This window comes from Myxocyprinus asiaticus, chromosome 31, assembly GCF_019703515.2.
Source record: "Myxocyprinus asiaticus isolate MX2 ecotype Aquarium Trade chromosome 31, UBuf_Myxa_2, whole genome shotgun sequence".
NCBI lineage: Eukaryota > Metazoa > Chordata > Actinopteri > Cypriniformes > Catostomidae > Myxocyprinus > Myxocyprinus asiaticus.
Window position 1 is genome coordinate 12927336 of NC_059374.1, and position 16197 is coordinate 12943532.

Genomic DNA, 16197 nt, shown 5'->3' on the forward strand with positions numbered 1-16197 from the left:
GAATTCATATATATATATATATATATATATATATATATATATATATATATATATATATATATATAAAGAGAGAGAGAGAGAGAGAGAGAGAGATGTTACCCCACTCTTCCACCAAGGCACTTGCAAGATCCCGGACATTTCTGGGGGGAATGGCCCTAGCTCTCACCCTCCGATCCAACAGGTCCCAGACGTGCTCAATGTGATTGAGATCCGTGCTCTTCGCTGGCCATGGCAGAACACTGACATTCCTGTCTTGCAGGAAATCACACACAGAACGAGCAATATGGCTGGTGGCACTGTCATGCTGGAGGTTCAGGATGAGCCTGCAGGAAGGGTACCACATGAGGGAGGAGGATGTCTTCCCTGTAACACACAGTGTTGAGACTGTCTGCAATGACAACAAGCTCAGTCGGATGATGCTGTGACATACCGCCCCAGACCATGATGGACCTCCACCTCCAAATCGATCCCGCTCCAGAGTACAGGCCTCGGTGTAACGCTCATTCCTTCGACGATAAATTTGAGTCCGACCATCATCGCAGGTTAGACAAAACTGCGACTCATCAGTGAAGAGCACTTTTTTCCAGTCCTGTCTGGTCCAGCGAAGGTGGGTTTGTGCCCATAGGCAACATTGTTGCCGGTGATGTCTGGTAAGGACCTGCCTTTCAACAGGCCTACAAGCCCATTGCAATTTATTGCCCTGGCCACATCTGCAGTCCTCATGCCTCCATGCAGCATGCCTAAGACACATTCACGCAGATGAGCAGGGACCCGGGGCATCTTTCTTTTGGTGTTTTTAAACTAATTTTTCCATTATTTTCTTCATCACAAATAATTATCTATTCTGTTATCTTTCTCACAAAACGCACCATGGTATTAATTTTTTTTTAAGATATGGTCCATGGTAATGCCATGTTTTGTTTTATTTAATTATTTTATTTTTATTACAAAAAAAATCTCCCCTTTTCTGCTCAACCAAATGTGCACATTTAGGCTACAATACTTCCACATTAATCCGGATACATTTAAAAACAGCGTTTTCATTTTCGAAACGCTCTCTGTCCACACTGCTATTTTCAAGCATTTTCCAAAAGTTGCTCATCCACACTGAAACATATGATAACTCTTAAATCCTCTTACTGCGCTTGTACCGTGTGAAATGCAATTGTCCTCATGTTGCGCCGCCAGAGAGCAATTCCGAGTAAACTTCCCTTTGACGGAATGCAATGTAATGGATGTACAAAGTAACATTTATCTTTAAAAACGTGATCAAAGTTGATATCAGGCATAACAACGCCACAACAACATGGGCCGCCATCTTGATTGTTTTTCGAAAAGCTCAGTTTTCGCTGTCAAAAACACTGAAAGGGGCAGGGGCTCGAGCCCCTGCTGCCCCCTTTTTATGCACGCCATTACAATAGTCCTGCAGTTTTGCTATTTTTTCTTTTTTTTTACTGAAAGTAGAAATATTCTGAGGTGTCTGAGGTCCTAAAAACTACATGTATATTTATTATAAAAAATAATTAGAAACATGTTTTTTTTATTTTTTTTATTTAGTTTTGCATATAACCTGTCACACTGCAAGACTGCATCACTGCTTCAAATGTCATGTCATCTACCACGGTAAACATTGGTGTGCAAAAAGCTTAAAGATTGGCATGCATGGAAAGACTGGCTATCGGAGTGATTTAGTGACCGTATTCTCATACAGTAATATTGCGCTCCCATGCCGGAACCAAAGGTTTGAGCTCTTGTTGCAGTGGGGAGGTATGATGTGTAACTCAAAACAGCTTCCTGGAGTCTGACGTGGATGTTGATGATGGCAGAAACTAAAGCAGCAGAGCTGTCAACAGACACACCAAACCTTCACATCTCTAACAGCGGCGTCAATGTGTCCTCACAGCCAAATAACCCTCTGTCCCGAAAACTCAACAAAATCCTGGAGACCAGGCTGGATAACGACAAGGTCTGTGACAGCTGATGTTAGCCGCTTAGCCATTCATTGCACCTGTCACTAAATACAGTTTACAATTTGATAAAAAATAAATAAAAAAAAACTAAAAAAAAAAAAAAACTGATTCAAATAAATAACAAAACGTTTTTGAGACTGAAATACCATATTATATTATATATAAACGTAAAAAGATGTCAAGTAAAGATGTGCAGCTCACTAACCAAATTGTGCCATGGTATTACCGTGTTTTCTTGGACATGTACCTTAGTAATAGTATATTTGTGACATGACACAATGGTAATGTCATGGTTTTTGTCATGTACAGTACCATGATAATATAATGATGGTAATACAATGTGTTTTTGGACATTGTACCATGGTAATATCTTGTTTTTGGCGTGAACCATGGTAATGTACTGTTATAAACATGTTATCTCATGTCTAGACATGATCTTCAAGCAGCATGTGATGCTTACATGCATCATGGTGCACATGATACACAGTCAGCTTTAAAGTTCCTGTTGTCCCCTTCTCAATTTGTCTATGTCTATAGGAGATGCTGGAGGCGTTGAAATCTCTCTCAGTTTTCTTCACCGAGAACAGTCTGAGAACCAGGAGGAACCTGCGAGGAGACATCGAGAGACGCAGCCTGTCCATTAATGAAGAGTTTGTGCAGATATTTAAAGAAGTGACAGAGGTAAATCACAGTTTGAATTTGAGCTTGAAGAGATTTTTGTGGAGGTGCACACATGGATGTAAGGTGTAGATATTAAGAGCTTAAGCAGTTAATAGGTTCACTTGCAGTGATAGTGGGACACAAGAACATTACATGGTTATTAGTAAGGCAAAATGTATTTCTTAAAAAAAGACCATAAGACCTGTGAAAACTGGTTTAGACAAATATAATACATATACAGAAACAAAGGTAAAATGTCTGTTGAAATGTTACATATCATTGGTTCCCAATTAGGGAAAACCAACAAAACAAACAAAATCTATTAAAATAATTCTGTGAATAATCTCCAGTTTTTTTAATTACTTTAAGGAAAGAAAGAAAAAAATAGTTTTATTTGTTTAAAAGTGACTTTAATAAAATTAATGATGCTAAATTATATCCAGTGTAATATGAGGCAGAAGAAACACATTTTGGTTTGTTGCCTAATGGACCCTTCTCTTGAGATCCCATGGACCAAGTTTCATTCGTCCATTTGGCCTACGTATAAAAACCCATCTGGAGAATCTGAAAGTGGATCTAAACTGTGGAACAGACACATTTCTGCAAAATTCCTCCATGGGATCTCAAAAAGCCTAAAATCCATCTAGATTTAACAAGGAAACAAAAATCCAAAATGCATTCGAATGACTTCCATCAACAATTTCTGGACATAAGAGCAGTATACCCACAACATATCCCAATATACACAGATGGATCTAAATCTGGAAATAAAGTGGCAGCAGCTTTTGCAGCAAACCAGCTATGTCAGGGTATCCGCATCCCTGACCAAAGTTCAGTTTTCACTGCAGAGGCAAACACTCTACTACTGGCACTGAAGTTTATTGAGACTGCTCCACAACATTTTTGTTTAATAATAACTGATTAAAAATCATGTCTTGAAGCATTGGAAGCTACTAAAACTGATTACCCAACAATCGTGAAGATTTTAATCAAACTCTCATCTCTTGAAGCAAAGAGTTTTAATATTATTTCCTGCTGGGTACCTGGACACTCAGGAATCTCCAGTAATGAACAAGCAGACAGAGCTGCCAGAGAAGCACTATCTACTGAACCAGTAAAATGCCCTATACCTTCCACAGATCTGAAACCAACTCTGAATGTATATATCAAAAACAAATGGCAGTCGGATTGGGATCAATGTTTAAACAACAAATTACGAGAAAAAAATCTTGTTGTTGGAACAAGATATGTGTTCCCTTTTAATAATCGCTGGGATCAAGTCATTTATACACGATGCCGGAAAGGACATACAAGACTCGCACACCAATTTTTACTATCAGGAGACAATTCACCAAAGTGCTCATCTTGTCAGAACCCACTATACATTAAACATATTTTACTGGACTGTCATACCTCTACACATCTGAGGAACCTGTATTATTCAGTTGATTCTTTTGAAAAAGTTTTTAATCAGGTGAATCCAAATGTAGTTTTAAGGTTTTTAGGAAAAATGAATCTTAAACACCTCATTTAACTTATTTAACTATTTTAAATAACTAAACCTGGTTCCCACCATAGAAGCTGGCATGGCATAAAAAATGAAAGAAACAAACATATACATTGTCCAAAAATTCTAGAAATGAATAAATAAAGAATTAATAACAATACAATATGTAGCTTAATAAACGTCAGTACTGTTAGTATGTCAATTGCTGACCACTTAAAGAATAAATAAAATAAAAATCAGTACTGTATGTTTAGTATCAGTCAATTGCTGACCATTAAAATAAAGAATAAATAATAATACAATAAATAGCTAAATAAACATCAGTACTGTTTAGAACCAGTCAGTGGCTGACCATTTAAATAAAGAATAAATTCATATAAAATAAATAGCTAAATAAACATCAGTACTGTTTAGCATCAGTCAATTGCTGACCATTAAAATAAAGAATAAATAAAAATACAATAAATAGCTAAATAAGCATCAGTACTGTTTAGAATCAGTCAGTGGCTGACCATTTAAATAAAGAATAAATTCAAATAAAATAAATAGCTAAATAAACATCAGTACTGCTCAGTATCAGTCAAATGCTGACCATTTAAATAAAGAATAATAAAAATAAAATAAATAGCTAAATAAACATCCGTACTGTTTAGTATCAGTCAAATGCTGACCATTTAAATAAAGAATAATAAAAATAAAATAAATAGCTAAATAAACATCCGTACTGTTTAGTATCAGTCAATGGCTGATCATTTAAATAAGGAATAAATAAAAATACAATAAATAGCTAAATAAAAATCAGCACTGTATGTTTAGTATCAGTCAAATGCTGACCATTTAAATAAAGAATAAATTCAAATAAAATAAATAGCTAAATAAGCATCAGTACTGTTTAGTATCAGTCAGTGGCTGACCATTTAAATAAAGAATAAATAAAAATACACTAAATAGCTAAATAAACATCAGTACTGTTTAGTATCAGTCAATGGCTGACCATTTAAATAAAGAATAAATAAAAATACAATAAATTGCTAAATAAACATCAGTACTGTATGTTTAGTATCAGTCAATGGCTGATCATGTAAATAAAGAATAAATAAAAATACAATAAATAGCTAAATAAACATCAGTACTGTTTAGTATCAGTCAATGGCTGACCATTTAAATAAAGAATAAATAAAAATACAATAAATTGCTAAATAAACATCAGTACTGTATGTTTAGTATCAGTCAAATGCTGACCATTTAAATAAAGAATAATACAAATACAATAAATTGCTAAATAAACATCAGTACTTTATGTTTAGTATCAGTCAAATGCTGACCATTTAAATAAAGAATAATACAAATACAATATATAGCTAAATAAACATTAGTACTGTTTAGTTTCAGTCAATGGCTGATCATTAAAATAAAGAATAAATAAAAATAAAATAAATAGCTAAATAAACATCAGTATTACTGTTTAGTATCAGTCAATGGCTGACAATTTAAATAAAGAATAAATTCAAATAAAATAAATAGCTAAATAAACATCAGGGTCCGGTTGCACCAGCTATACGTACGTTACAACTTAGCCTAGTTGTGGCGTAAATGGGCACTAAGTCACAATTTACACTCTACTAAATATTTGAGTGTTGCACCATTAAATTTATGTAGGACGTAACCCTACCTATAAACTAAATATTTACGGAAGACTCCACCAGGAGCAACTGATGGAATAAAAAAGCAGACTCATTTAATGACATCAATGAGCTCATGTTTTGGTTGACAGGCATCAGTCCTTTCGACATATATGATGATGCTGGCATATACACTCATTTACATTTACGAGAGAGAGAAAAATAAAACGTACTTTTAAGCGGCTCTTCAGCATAAAACCGATCTAATGGTGCAGTTTTTAGGGTGCGTTGCCTGGTGTCAAGTTTCAACACATTCAAAATATATATTTATATATATATATATATATATATATATATATATATATATATATATATACATATAGGATATTAAAATGAATAAATGTCTATTTTTCCAGCCTGTTGTATTAGTATTTATCACCCCTCATTTATTTTAGATACAGTTCCTATATATTATTATTTACACAGGGCAAATATACTATTTATTAAATCTACTTTTATTACGTATCCTATTTTAATGTCTGGAAAACCAGACTTTTAAATATTACATTTTATAAATGACACGACTTTAATTGTTCGGATGAAGGGGTTACCAAACTGTGAATCCTGAACAAAACAGTTTGGTGAATACATGTTTACACATTAGCTTCCACTCAGCTGACAAGGGATGAAAGTAGCTATGTGGTTAGCTAGTTAGTTGTAAGCTCATTGTCATGGAGAGTAAAAGATGGACTTTATTTACTTTCCAGCATTGTGTCTCACCAACTAGGTAACAGCGAAGCGTGAAATCAACACTCACCACACGCAATGCACCACCACACCGTTGTCTGCTGAGCTGCAAATAGTTGCTCTGATGTTTACCTTTCAATCTGCTACATTACTGACTGCACTGACAAACTATAGCTAACAGCAAACAGACATGAGTGACATGGTTGTCAGGGACAGGGTTGACATTATATTAGTTATATAAAATGATGGGGTCATTTTTTATGAACTTTCCAGTATGTATTTCACAAACTAGTTAGCAATTTAATGAGAAAAGATCTCCTCAAATCCGCACCGTTTAACTCCGCCCTGTCTGCAGAGCCACCCTCAGCTCAGAGTCAGCTCTGTAAACAATGGAGTCAGTGCACGCTCTGCTGGACAAACTACGCAATGACACCAATTCTAAAGCATTGTTTTCTGCATTGTATGTTCTGAAAAAAAGTTTTCATATCGGCGCATATTGGTAAAATATATGCCGATACCGATATATCGGTCGGGCACTATTTTCAACTGTGTCTTTCCATAGGAACTGGAAAGTGTGCATGAAGATGTTCAAGCCATGAGCTCCTGCTGTGAAGAAATGACCAACAGATTAAAGGTTTGCTTTGTTTTTTACTTACTGTATTTTCTCAATAGGCTTATAAGTCTTTAAATGGGTAGTTGACACATTACATTTTAAAATTGACTTTTTTTTTTTTTAAATCAACGAAGTTTGTAGGTTAAAATTTACATGAAAGTATAAGCGAATCTTAAGGCTGCACTACGGATTATTTTTTTTGGTTAAAAATTAACCCCCAATCAATGCAGCTGTAAGCCCCAAGTAGCCAAAAACTTTATATCTGCTCTTACCTAGCAGATTTCTAACAAATGTGCCATTACTTACTTGTCTGCGAGCTTGCTTGGGTGAATAATCCAATGTTTTCTAATCTAAGATATCTAGAACAAAATATGCAGTCCAGCAGGAAAAGCATGCTAAACAGATCACTGGAAATATGTTATCGACTATTGGAAATGTTTTATATCATCACAAAGGGGAGAATCTCCTTTTTTTAATGACACCTAGATTGAGCTTCAAGTCCACTCAGAGGCCGAGATATCCAATGAAACAATGGGGGTGGTGCATGAATTGAAAATTAGACTGAATGTCTATGGACGAGCACATCTCTAAGGGCTATGTGTTAGACCGCCCCCTACATTTCAAATCTGAATTTTGTGATGGAAGGTGATAGAGGAATAATATTTTTTGTAGTACTTGCTGACATTTAGTAGAATAAAATATGACTTTTTAAAGGCAGAAAGAGAGAACAGAACCAAAATTACATTCTTATAAAGTTAGGACAAAAAATAAATACATAATTTGTGTTCATCATAAGATTGTAAACATGTACAATATTTTTTATGAATAACTGGAGTCTTTTTAATTTGGGGGGTGTTCAGAAAAAAATTAGTCACATTTTTTGCAATTAGTCCACAGTATGTGTGAATGGTGTGCTTTTAAATTTGAGTGTGAAAAATTGCTGGTGGCAGACCAAAAATGCACCAGATTTTAAGGGGTTAACTGAAGTCCATTATTAAGCGAGTACATAAAAAAATCAGTGTTCAAAACCCTATCCTATACACTATAGGCACAAGGTACTACAAGGTAGTTCCCCATAAATATATATTAATCTTAAGTTATTTATGATTAGGCATGTCGCGATTATTAAATAACCGTCTGATCGTGGTTATTTGATCTAACCGCGGTTATTTGAGACAACCGCGATTATTGGGCATTCAAATTCCAATCACATTTTAATGCCCAAATAAGGGAATTTTAAGCGAATATACTTAATACTTTATAAATGCTATGAACGGCGCGTTTGTGTGTCATTCAACTGAACTACGAGTCCGAGTGTCACTTAGCCGCACCGTGGAGGTCAACAGGCTCCTGTCCTGAAGAGAGCATAAAGCGCTCTGATGCGCATGTTGTCAGCAGAGGCTCACGCCAAACTCCTGTGAAAATATAAACGAACAAGTATAAACTTTGATAGGTTTCACTTTAAATAATCGCGTGATGGCATGGGTGTAGCAGCCAGGGGGGACGTGGGGGACACGTCCACCGCACTCTTTAAAAAAAGGTGATTTGGTCCCCCACACTTTTTCCAAGCTAAACCCACACCGAGTCCAAATGATGGATTTGTATACAGTATTCTTTATGTTTTGTTACTTTGGGCTGATTGAGCGACCATCCAGCCAATCACAGGTGAGTTTCATTAGCCAAAACAGCCCTTACGTAATAGGCCATCAGTCAGACAGTCTAATCAACAAGGCTCCATTAATTTCTGTATTTTATCGGCATTGATGTTGATCTAAATTAATAATCTAGAGATGAGGAACACACAAATGAGTTATTTATCTGCATATCATTCTTGATTGGCAGCATTACGTGAAATGCACTGCAGAAAAAAAAAACAAATGACAATCCTTTTAAACACACATTGTAAGTGGAGTTTATATCAGTGCATGAGTCTTCATTCAGTTATGCTTTTTACATTATGTTTGTGAGGTAATAGTTTGATCGGTTCTTTTTGCCAATTTAAGCAGATTACTTGATCTGTGTTAAATATGTAAGCTATTTTTAATATCAGCTCCTGTTTTTTAACTCTATGCTGTGTGCAGTCGACAAACTGTAGGAAAAAAAATGTATCTGCTGTGTTCTTAGAACACTTTTTTTTTTTTTTGGCATTTTACTGAAGTAAGTAGACATGTAGAGATGATTTTTTATACATGAAAATGTATAGACGTTATTGAAACTCACAATAACATAATATGTCATAATATGATAAGTCATGCTCAGCAGCTCTCAGCAGATTTGTTTTGTTCTTATAATGCTTAAAACCTCTTCTAAAGTCTCTTTGTAGGTCTGTAGACTAACACATTTTAAAAGATTAAAATTTTCTTTTGATCGTTGATTCAGTGGCTAACTTATTTTACACAAGATCATCAGGTGGCATCACCAGAAATGGTCACTGAACTATTCATTAAATAAATCTGAACGAATTTTGGTGAACGTAGTCAAAACACTCGAGCCACTTGGATAAATGTAAATCCCACAATGCACAAGCACAATTGCCATTATTGTAATTGATTAAATAATTTATTCAAGGACCAGCTTGTGCTCAGTCTTTTATTGTCATGTGTGAAACAGAAGCAAGTACTCCACAAGATGCCCTTTAATTTTGTTGCTAATTTTGCACTTAATTTGCAATACCTGAATCTTTATAATACTACAAATATTAAAAGTAAATAATACATATATATTATTATAATACTTGTATATTAATACAGTATATACTGTAATATATAAATACTGCACTGTAAATGTTGGGTCTGTGCAAGCCACCTACTGATAGCTGTGTCCCCCCACTTTTGAAATGTCTGCTACACCCCTGCGTGATGGCAAAAGTTCCTGGTTCATACACACACTGTTAATGACACGCAGTGACAAAGAGATGGAGATGCACACTTTATTTCTGTGTAGTGATAAAATGATGAAACAAAAAAAGGTTTTACTTCATGACAGATAAGGGCTCCTGGATTTAAAATAACATGTGTAAGTGAAGAATTTAGGAAATACATTTTTTACTATTGCATTATATATATATATATATATATATATATATATATATATATATATATATATATATATATATATATAAATTATTATAAAATATGAGTTCAAAAAAACAAGTGTAAATGTAAAATTGACCAAAACTAAAGTTGACCAAAAAGAAAGACATATTTTAAGTGTTTAGAAAGATTTTTATATTTAAAACATTATTTTCATGTCATTCATGTTTTTAAAGCCTTAAATGGAAATCATTTTATATTTTGATTTGTATATTTGAAGTTAAAATGTAAAAATGACTTCTTAAGGTGTATGATGCGCACATGCAGAAAAAAAGAACACCTTAAAAAATGACAGTTTATATGACAGTTACTTGTGAAAGCCTTTAACGAGACAATTAATTGGCATAGCCCTAAAACAGACAGTTAATCGTCATAATCGCAATTATTTGTTTGACAATTAATCGTCAGCCAAATTTCATAATCGTGACAGCCCTATTTATGATGTAGCAATTTCGTGGCACAATAATATATATACACTTTTCATTTGTTAAGCATGTAACCATCACTTTATTCTAACTTTACTGCCAAAGATGCATTTAAGAAAACTGTTATAATGCATATTTCTGCATATTATTTTCAAAGTATATTTCATTGCCATCATTATTGAATCTTCTTTGTTATTAGTTTTCAGTTTTATTTTGTGCATACTATTTGAATATTACGCTTTACTTGCATTATCCACTGATGCTGTAGAGTGTAAAATAAAAATAATTAAATGTTTCCCATTGAACTCATATCAGCCATATCATGTGTTTCACCTCTTAAATTTGGGATATTCTGTGTGTAGTAAAATAGAAACATTAATGTGTGGTGGATAAAACACTTGAATAATCCTAATTAAAATATGTAAATAAAAGCATTGTCTATCTGCCTCAAAGCAAGTAATCTTGTTTAGAAATGCTTTATTGAATAACATAATATTAATGTGAAAAGAGCATGTCATGAATCCAGCTCTGCAGGTGAATAATACAGAGATTGTTTTGTGATGACAGGTAATCTCAAACCATTAGATTCATCCGCGCAGAAGAGCAGTGCTGAAGCACAGCTGAAGTAAAAAACGAAAGAGTGTTCCTCCGCAAGTAACTTGCAATTTAGGTTTCAACCACAGATGCCGATAAACTGCCCAAAAGTTCCTTAGTGCAGCTTTAAAGTTTTTCACCAATTGAATCACCCTTTTGCCTTCACTATTTCATTTTAAATGGTCCTGTTTTTAAAAATAACTTTTTGAAAGTACAATAATTCCATGTATTAGGTTAAGTAATTTGAGCTCCTAAAAGCTGCATGCATAATAATTCTAAAAGCATTAGAAAAATGGATTTTAAAATAATTTAAGATGGAGTTTAGCCGGTCAAACTGCACGATATGCAACTTTTCAAAAGTATTTTATGTTATCTACCCAACTAGTTTCAGTCTTTCTATTTAAGATCTATTTAAAGTGATAAAGCTGAAAGACAAAGATGCTTGTTTTTCCAATACTTACTATCGTGTTCTTTTTGTGTCAACAGGTGGCCAAAGAACAAACCCAGGACTTGATTGTGAAAACCAACAAACTTCAAGGAGAGAAGTGAGTTTGAAATAATGCTCTGTGATATGAACATAATAATGAATTTAACCACATTCTGTATAAATATCTTGTTTGGGTGGCCTTTTCAATACTCAATTTAAGTTATTTAGTGCTTTACCCTGTACTAACTCTAGTTATGTGAGATGATATTTATATTATATGTAGGATAATTACTAAAATACTGATTGGTGACCTGCAGTACACACATTCCATGCAGAATTTTTGTTCTCCGAAGCATCCCGGCTTATTTATCTTTATTTGCGATAATTTCTATAACCATTATTACATTAATGTTAACCTGCATTACATTACTGCATTTAATTCAGAAATGTTCTTATTGGGTTTTCATGGAAATTAACGATCAGTTGATTGTTTAATCATTAGCATTAATCCTGCAAAACACAAGTGGAGGACTCCAGATAATATGTGCTGTTATAATTTAAATAAATATACTTAAGAAATATGAGTATTGATTTTTTCCTATTTAGAATGGCTGCATTACCGACAACTGTAGCCTAAAACAAAGCCTAAATAGCTTTTTGGCTGTTATTTAACATTAACCAATAGCCTGCATGGCCTAGGTGACATCAGCCATAAAGGAAAGTAATTTCAGTGGCGGAGCAACTTATTGTATTTCGATTAAATATATTTGTATTTATTTTTTGGAAATATGTGCACTAGGCCTGGGTATTGATACAGATTTCCCGATTCGATTCCGATTCACAAGCTCTCAATTCAATTTGATTTAAATTTGATTCAATATTGATCAAAATGGGTGTATTTCAGTTAGAATGTCCCTTTTGCTTACATATGAAAGAAATTCTCTCCCAGCTAATGCTGTTAATTATACAGGAGACCTTCTAACTAGGTACAGTATGCAAATATTAATTTTACTAATTATATTTTATTCATTTTTCATCATTTTGGTCACATTTTAGCAACAATCCGTGTATTCAATCAATGAATATGATATTATATTGCATATATTAGATTTTGGTACATGTTTATCGTTTAATTGCATAATTTGTACTATTAACAAGTATTTACATTGATTTGTTGAAAACATGTTAAAAACTGGCACTGTCTCTTTAAGAAAACTGGCCTTTCTGTAAAGCGCGTCTTTAAATGAGCACATGTTAACGAGAGAGACTGGAATGGCTTTACCTCAACTGTGCTATTCGTGATTAGAATTAAATGTTTCTTTTTTGTTGTTTTGATCAACAACTGAGTGTAGAGAACAGTAAGGGTATTAAAAGAGACATTATTCAGTGACAAATGGTTTGTGTGTATCTCGTCTTTGGACATGCATTACGGAACAACTTTTACTCTCAACAAGCAGTGAAAGGATGTTGTTGCAGAATGCTCCTTCACTATACTACACAATCACCAGTAAGTGAAATCTGAAAATGTACCAGCCAGTGGTTAATCACAGACATTTTGACTTGCATAGTGCGAAATTTGGTTGCAAAAGCGAGTGATTGCTTCTCATTGTAGTAGAGAGTTGTGCATAGAGTAAAAAAATCAGAAAATCAATATTTTACCCACCCCGAATGTACACTGATGAATTGTTCATAATAAGACAAGCAATGTGTATTTAGAAAGGAAATTGCGTCAACCTTGAGGTGGATGGGCTACAGCAGAAGACCGTGTCAGGCACATTATCTGGAACATAGTGTTCCTAATAAAGTGCTCAGTGAGTGTATACAAACGTTACCAGGTGTAAGTAAAAAGTAATTTGTAACATGCAATATGCAAACAACATTTTGTGATTCTCTACACCCAAAAAACACTCATTTTTTTAAAATCTTTTATGGTGACACACTTGCAGTTGAGTAAGATCAATTTTAAGCTCTTGTCTCTGTAATTGATGAAAATGCAGCTTGCTTTGAAGAATGTCACAGTGATCTTTTTCTGGTAAACATCACATTGTTTGACTATATTTGGCAGAACTGTAGAAACAGAAGCTGTTCTCTTCTACAGCACTGTCAGCATGGCAGTATCTGTACGGATGAGGACTCCACTGCTGTGTTCCACTTTCCCCATTTCCATTTATACATCAGAGAAATCTGAAAGAGTGTGCGCATGTTCACCGATGAGCTGAGCACTGTGAAGTCCAACTTTTGAAGAGGCCTATTGAATCATTCATCATCTTCTGCTGGAATATTTTACCCCCCGTTATACTTCAATATTGTGTTTCTAATTAATATTCCCTTCTCTGTTTTGCTGCTTGTTTTGAATGCGACTGATTACAAGCTAGCTGCTGATAAAGAGACAGTGTGATACACAATAAGTCAAAATGACAGCTGCCCTCAATCCCAGAGAAGAGGATTCTGGGATATGTGGCAGGGTGCCATGTTTGGTTACGATATGATTGGTTGAACTACATGCCATCAGGAAACTTGGCTGCAGGTCTGGGACTCAAGATGAGGGCACAGATTGATAAATTGAGGCTCTAGCTTGAGCATATCTCATACTTCCTACCACCCACATATCAGCTTTATGGCCCTCACTTGTTAAGTGTGCTTGTTTATGGCCATTTAGAGACAGCCAATGAAAGTCATTCGGGTGTAATTGATTGAAGAGAGGGCTGACGGGACGGTGAAACTGCTGGGTAATGGCGTGCCATCTGTTGGACCAATGAGACATAGAAAAAGACACCAAAGACTCTTTAAAGCAGATCTCGTGACCGGTAGACCAGATGACATTGTGTCAGCAGCGTGGGAGACCCGGGTTCAGATCCTTTGTTAAAACCATTAAGTAATCACATTTGCATAATCAGTGACTAGCGCAATTTGGAGGTTGCATTTTTCCCCATAACATGAAATTTTTACTTCACTGATGGTTAGGTTTAGGGTTTGGGGGTTCAATTAAAACAAATATTAATTCCTTTTTATGTATTACAACCTATACAGATGAAAACAACTCACTTCAAAACTCACTTTTGGGGCCCCTCTGTGTACATTTCGGGCTCTATTTTCGTGAGTGTGCACGAAGATGTGCAGCATCTTATCCAAGTTTCTTGAGAGCCCTAATTCTAAGTGCAATTTTCGTGCCAGCGCAGATGGGCTTTGGTGGGAATGTTTGCGCCATTGTGGGTGTAGGTACGCAAACTGTGAGTGTTTTCTATGTAAATGAAGTGTCTCCAGGGTTCCCGCAGATCCTTAAAGTCTTAAAATGTCTTAAATTCAGTTTTCCAAAATGTAAGGTCATAAATAAGGTCACAAAAGTCTTAAATATCTTAAATGATACAAAAAAAGTCTTCATTTTTATTTAAAGAGGTCTTAAATTTTGGGGGCGGAAAGACAGGAATCGTGATATGACCTAATGTGATTATCAAACTTCAAAAGATTATGATTTAATTAAATAAATGCATGCGCTGCATTCTTCAAAGTGAAAACGCAACACTGTTATATTTTCTCCAAGCACGTGGGGGCTTGTGAGTGTTTCCAGCTGTTGCAGAGCAGTTCACAATCATTAAGCCATATCGTAAATTTATGACAAACTATCACTAAAGATCAACTGTTGATGATAGAGTGTTGATGAAATATGACAGTGTTTACTTGTAATTGTTTATATTGTAATATGTTGTAGATTTTTGAAGGAGTCCACATTTTATATCCCTTATTTGTTTGAATGAGCAGCTGGAAGCAGTGAAGCGCAAACATTTCAAAATAAGAGCCCCTGGTGTATTTTAAAGTGCCTTTAAAGTTAAAAATTCCACACTAATAATAAAATCTGCAAAAGTGCATATGGAATTTAATTAAATTTGGACTCTTGTAGCCTCTGTCTGGCCCTCCCCATCACAGGAAGGAAAGACTAACAACATTTAATATAGGCTACTAATAAAAAAAAAAAAAAACTATTGCCAGATTAACTGGCTTTCTTTCAACACATTATCGAATTAGCAAAATCCAATATCGGTCAACCTCTAATTTGTATCTATTTATGTAATGGTATGTACACCAATTTTAATGTGATACATATGTGGAAAACATGTCTTGAGTATTTTAAACTTGCATATAGCCTTCCCTGTTTTACTGATAAGCAATGTTAAGGCCATGTTGAATGTGTGCCACTGCCTGTTTAAGTAAGAGTCTGTAATACATGATTTATTTTGAGATTGTGTTGGTTTGTTTTGGTATGGGAATACGGTATTAATTTTATTTGTTCAGGTCTTGAAATACAGTTGAAGTCAGAAGTTTACATACTTAGATAACTTAGTCAAATACATTTAAACTCAGTTTTTCACAATTCCTGACATTTAATCGTAGAAAACATTCATACAATCTTAGTTCAGTTATGATCACTACTTTAGTTTATTAATGTGAAATGTCAGAATAATAGTAGAGTGAATTATTTATTTCAGCTTTTACATCTTTCATCACATTCCCAGTGGGTCATAAGTTTGCATACACTTTGTTA

The 16197-nt window shown here is 34.5% G+C and overlaps 1 protein-coding gene across 2 annotated transcripts in view; it reads left to right on the forward strand.

Annotated features, from left to right (window-relative positions):
• Positions 1-1786: 1786 nt before the first annotated feature.
• The window catches only part of cog6 (component of oligomeric golgi complex 6), a 97920-nt gene continuing 83509 nt past the window's right edge, over positions 1787-16197 (forward strand). For both annotated transcript variants that reach the window (XM_051665095.1, XM_051665096.1), the window contains exons 1-4: positions 1787-1966; positions 2508-2651; positions 7069-7140; positions 11717-11775. In XM_051665095.1, coding sequence (XP_051521055.1) covers positions 1811-1966; positions 2508-2651; positions 7069-7140; positions 11717-11775 — 431 coding nt within the window. In that variant the 5' untranslated portion in view covers positions 1787-1810. The remainder of the gene's footprint in view (positions 1967-2507; positions 2652-7068; positions 7141-11716; positions 11776-16197) is intronic.